The sequence below is a fragment of the Sinocyclocheilus anshuiensis genome, unplaced genomic scaffold, assembly GCF_001515605.1.
Source record: "Sinocyclocheilus anshuiensis isolate Anshui unplaced genomic scaffold, SAMN03320099.WGS_v1.1 scaffold689, whole genome shotgun sequence".
In the NCBI taxonomy this organism is placed as follows: domain Eukaryota; kingdom Metazoa; phylum Chordata; class Actinopteri; order Cypriniformes; family Cyprinidae; genus Sinocyclocheilus; species Sinocyclocheilus anshuiensis.
Window position 1 is genome coordinate 149,358 of NW_015536490.1, and position 5,783 is coordinate 155,140.

A 5,783-nucleotide genomic window follows, 5' to 3' on the forward strand; every position below is an offset into this window, starting at 1 on the left:
TATATATATAAATAAATAATAAAGGTTGGTGTCAAGGTGTTGGCATGGCCACTTTATGGAAAACAGCTACTCAAAAAGTAAAAACAAATGCAGTTTAGAACAAAATATTGACAGAGGAATAATCAGACACAGTGTAGAGAGTGCAGACAAAGGAAGAGGAGACTTTATCAAACAACAGTCAAAGGCAGTACAGGTTTCCAAGTGGCAGAATAATGTGACTTAGAAGCAGCATCATAATTCATATGTAAAATCAGCAGATGTGAATAGGTGGAATAGTCAAATGGTTTGAATCATTTTAAATGCAAACATGAATACAATATAGCCTTTCACTGAAAAAAAAATGATGCTGGATGAATAATGAATGAAAAACAAAAGAGGGGAAAAAAAGACAAGATTTTTTTGCGTGTTCCAGGGTTTTATAACTCGTCACAAGGTTAACGGAAAACAGAAATGTCTCAGACCAAATATATATATCCACATTTGACCACCATTATACGTTTCAAAATCGTGGGTAACAAAAAGACATACTTATCCCAGTGAAATCAACAGTCCAATAGCAGCCTAGCCCTTCTAAATGATCTCTAAACGCTTCCACCAGAGCAAAATTGTATATTTAAACCACAAGACCAGTGCAGTTGACCTGTTCTGGACCAGAAATAGCACCTGCGTGTTCACAGTCTATCTGAGGTCTACACAATCAACCCAAAAAAAGAAAAAAAAGAGTGTGTCCTCTAGTACATCTGCTGCAACACACTAAATGTAAACATTTACAGACATTTACAGCAATCAACTCGCAGCGAGCAAACATCTGTTTTGTAAATCTTTAGCCCTGCTAGTCCTTTCATATTGATGGGAAACATCAACCTGAATGGAAAAACACATTCATTCTGCAGCGGAACAACAGAATGTAATATTAAAAGGAAAGCAGGTTCAACACAAATATGAACACAAAACACAACAATTAAGTGCTATAGTTGGTATAAACACTCTGCAAACAGGACAAAAAATATATATTGCTAAATTTGTAACAAACGCTTATTTAGTATATTGACCAACATATCTACATATCACTTGTTTTATTTTTAACAATACTGTAGTTAAAATAAAGAGTATCCTACTATAAAATGACTAGATGTAACCTGTTCTAGTCTGAACAAATATAGGTGAAAAGCAGACTGAAGGATGATCATTTCATCACATTCTTTACAGTCTTTTTCACGCGGTCAGTTGCTTCACATCCTGCTCTTCAACTGTACAGAAGACTGTATGTGAATGGCAGGATGGAGCAATGAATCATCTGCTTCAGACACATTAAAGCACATGTGGTCAGAAACAGAATGTACCGTACGTTGTTTTCTATTTTCACATTTTGAGCATATGCTACAATTGAGTACCTATCGCTGGCAGTGTATTGAGGATATTCAGCAGCAGAGTGGGAAAAGCCCTTCTTTAACTACATCGTGTGAGAGTCACAGGTTTGTTGTTTGGCAGTAATGTGCCTCATGAGTGACGTCTGACCCACACTAGCTGACAAACTGCCTTTACAATTTAAGATGAAGCCGGTTTTGCTTCTTCAAAAAACTGTACACAAGGGCAAATCTCACAAAAAATATCTAGGTCACATTTCATCACAAAATCAAAAGAAAAACAATTATTGCAATAAAATTTATAAATCATATTAAATATATTATTAAATTATATTACAATAATTAGTAATTTTATTACGATATAAAGACATCATTTGTAATTATATTACAATATAATTAATTATATTCAAATAATTTGTAATGATTCACTAGCGGACAAACTGATCTCTGTAACTTAAGATGTAGCAGGGTTTGCTTCGTTAAAAACTCTTTAAACTGTATAAAACAACAAATCTCATAACAATTTTTGTCACATTTCACCCCAAAATCAAATTTATGAAAAATATTGTAATATATTATAGAATTGTATATATATTATAATATAAAATACTATAATATAACTGCATGTTAATAAGAAACAAATCCATTATTAAGGCATTTTAACTTTAAACCGTCTCTTCTGGCCAAAATATGATTTCATAATCCATAATAATGCTTCCTCCAGTGAAACAGTCCATCCTGTTGTCCACCCACTTCAAAATCCACAGACATATTTGTGTCTCTCCTGATTCAGACAAGATGTCTTTTCCACTGGAGAAAGCGTTATGGATATGAAGTTAAAAATGCCTTAATGAAAGATTTGTTTCTTACAAACATGCAGCTTTTTATTTCACGAGACATTAACTGATGGACTAATCGCGTGGATTACTTGTGGATTATTGTGATGTTTTTATCAGCTGTTATGGACTCTCATTCTGACGGCACCCATTCACTGCAGAGAATTCATATCCGTTCAGATAAAGAAACAAACTCATCTACATGAGGGTGCCTGAGGGTGATAAATGTTCAGCAAATTTTCATGTTTGGTTGAACTATTTCTTTATTGATCTTATTTTAGTGTGAAATACAACCCTGACAGATTCTGTGAGATTCTCCCCAACAGGCCAGTTCTGTAGCTCCACAATCACATTTAAAATATATTGTCCAACTTTCATTCTCTCTCTTTTTTTTTTTTTTAACAAAATTCTTGTTAAATAAGAGAAACAGAGCACAGAATCCTTAGTCCTCAATAAACAAATATTTAGGTGAAAAACACTATATAGTATTACTGTAGTAACAATACAGAACCCATTTTATGATAATAATTAATGTCATTAATAAGACATTTTGCTATAAAACTTTCCATCCTAAACTATACAATAATAACTTGATTTACAGGACATATTCATAAAAATATACTGTGTGAAAAGGTACTATTGCATTGAAACGGGAGAATAATTTACAATAAGTATTTGTACAATGGTTCCTTTTGTTTGCAAGTTGAGGTCAACCTCACCGCAATGATAAGTAAAAACGGAAACATTTCACCCAAAAATAAAAACTCTGTCATTGTTTATGCATCCAAACCTATATTCTGTTGTTGTTGTTTTTTTAGAATCCTCAAAAATATGTACTTTTTTCAGCTTTGAAACAACAAAAGGGTCACAACAGAATTTTCATTTATAGGTGAACTTTTCCTTTAAATAAAGAGACTAAACAAATTTGATCTAATATGAATAATAAATGAGGTCCACTTAAAGCCGCAGTGTGAAACTTCTGATTCTGAAATGTTTATATGACTCGAGATAAGAGCGGCCACATGAACGATCAGCTCTCTTTTAATATTTTACTGATCTACAGCACTATATGAGGAAACTAAATGCCGCTTACAAATCACATGACTCAAGTAAAGTCATTTTGAGATCTAAAGAGAGAACGTGAGGGATAATTTGAACAATGCAGCTGAAACTGAGCAGAACCGTGATGGAAGATGAGATGGGACAACTAGCATCTGTGTTTGGTTTCTGTTAACTCTGTGTGCACTTTACTCCGTTTCCACTCAGCAGGAAATGGAGTAATTAAGTCTCGCATTTAGAATGGAAAACCAGTTTACTAAAACACTAAGAGCCTCTCTTTTTCATCAATATGATGACATTAAGAGCGTTACGTGTCCAGTCCTGAAGATGAGTTTTTTTGCTGTTAAAATGCAATAAATAAAACCAGCTGAACACAAGACGACAGTACACCTGAAGGATTTTGGAATAAAAACACCTGCATAGTATTTGAGCGGATCAAAGGGCTGCAGTGAGGCATTGTGGGATAGAAATCAGCAGCAGGCTCACCACTATGTGTCACCTGTGGATGGACACACACCTGCCTCCAGATTACCTGAAAAAAAAAAAAAAAAAAAAGAATAAATAGACAAACCCGATAAATTAGCGAAGCACAGATAAAAACAAACACAAAAATAGATGAACACAAAAATGGGTTGTGGAAAGCGGGAAAAAAACAATACTAACTGCAAATAATAACAAAAATAACTATATAGACATATATAGTTGGGACAGCCAAATAAATATCACTTATAATAATGCATAACTTTTAAAAAGGAGAAATTAAAAATCTAGTTTAAAACGCATGTGCCTCGTTCTTGAATGTATTCTTTGAATTCATGATGGTTCATGTGGTTTTGAAAAACTTTTTTACCAATTTTATTATTATTATTGTTGTTGTTTTTAATCTTTATCAATAATTATTACTAATAAAATACTGAGAGACAATAATAGAAGATTATGTCAAACTACTAGACATTTAATTCTTTTAATGAGGCTTTTTACCCCTTCATTAAGATATCAATATTTCCTGGATGTTTTTGACTTTATGCCCCCAAAAACAGCAAAAATTAAATTCAGAAATTAAAATATGCATTATTAAAGAGATGTATTCAAGTCATGGTATGAATTGTATTTTTAATGTATGGTTGAAAAAAATGTACAAATGTGGACAATTAATATTATAAATATTAATTTTTCAATAAATATTGAATTTCCAAAAAAAAAAAGTCACAAACACAAAAAGTCAACAGGTTGGCCACCCCAATCACAACTGCTGCTTCTGTCTCTTTTTTCTTGATAAGAATTGTGGGTCCCACTTTATATTAAGTGGCCTTAACTACTATGTACTTACATTTAAATTAATCATTTGGTACAATGCACTTATTGTGTACATACATGTTTTTACATTGTACTTATATGTTAAAAATTGTATGCATGTAATTACATCTGTAATTAATTTCTGTAATTACATTTATAATTACACTGTTGACCCATCCCTTACACCTTAACCCACCCTTAAACCTACCCATACCACCAAACCTGTCACTAACCTTACCCCTATCCCACCCCAATAGCAGCAAAAGTGTTTTGCAATACAATATAAACACAATAAGTACATTGTACTTATTTTTTGATGTAAGTACATAGTAGTTAAGGCCACTTAATATAAAGTGGGACCGAATTGTGTTTATTTAGATGCATAATGCCTTTACGAGCACATAAAACGGGACTTTTCAGACATGCACTTCAGCTTCGCCTCAGCACCAGGCATGAGTCAAGCAAGCAGGGAAAAGGTACAGGTGACGAGGAGCTTCAGTTGAGCAACAGTGAACTGCGGTCAGATGAGATGTTAGGCCATATGTCAGAAAAATGAATTTTCCTGTCCTGTCAGCCGTTACACTGTGCCCATAGCGCACGCACAAATGCTGTATATATAATGCATATAACAAGTGCTGTATATAATTTCATATTAAAGCACAAATGAAACTACGAGCATGCAATGTCGCAGTTTTGTCATCAGTTAAGTCATGAAGTTACCAAAAAGGCGATTAAAGCTGCCTTAAAACTGGGCATGCATGTAAGTATTTGTTATATATGTTATATATGCAAGAACATGTCTCTGAAATGCAGTGATTTTCAGAACTGTCCCGGAGTCTCCCTCATTAACCTCATTAACACAAGACCTGACTTTAAGAGCTGAAGTGGGTCAGAAAAGGTAAAGAGTTGTCAGAAAATAGGATGCGTGTCATGTTCAGCAGCGGCAGCTCTTAAATTAATAGCAGCCAAAAAACCTAATAACCCAGCTGCTGTGATGCGTGTTAAATCAAAGAACAAAAGAAAAAAGGGGAAATCAATAACTTTTGTAGCTTTAAGGATTTATCTATTTAGAATTTAGTGTTGGATAACTTTATTCAATTTCTGTATATCTCTTACTTTCTGGACGGCACAGGTAGCCAAATATGACATTTATTATAATGGGTCTACTAAATGTTAAAATTGATAGCTCTCAATTATACTGTAATGTTGAATGGCTATAGTCAAT

At 33.4% G+C, this 5,783-nt stretch overlaps 1 protein-coding gene across 3 annotated transcripts in view; it reads right to left on the bottom strand.

Moving 5' to 3' along the window:
- Positions 1 to 2,658: 2,658 nt before the first annotated feature.
- Positions 2,659 to 5,783, bottom strand: part of LOC107685118 (ran-binding protein 3-like) — a 16,687-nt gene continuing 13,562 nt past the window's right edge. For all 3 annotated transcript variants that reach the window (XM_016481623.1, XM_016481614.1, XM_016481633.1), the window contains exon 18: positions 2,659 to 3,794. In XM_016481623.1, coding sequence (XP_016337109.1) covers positions 3,751 to 3,794 — 44 coding nt within the window. In that variant the 3' untranslated portion in view covers positions 2,659 to 3,750. The remainder of the gene's footprint in view (positions 3,795 to 5,783) is intronic.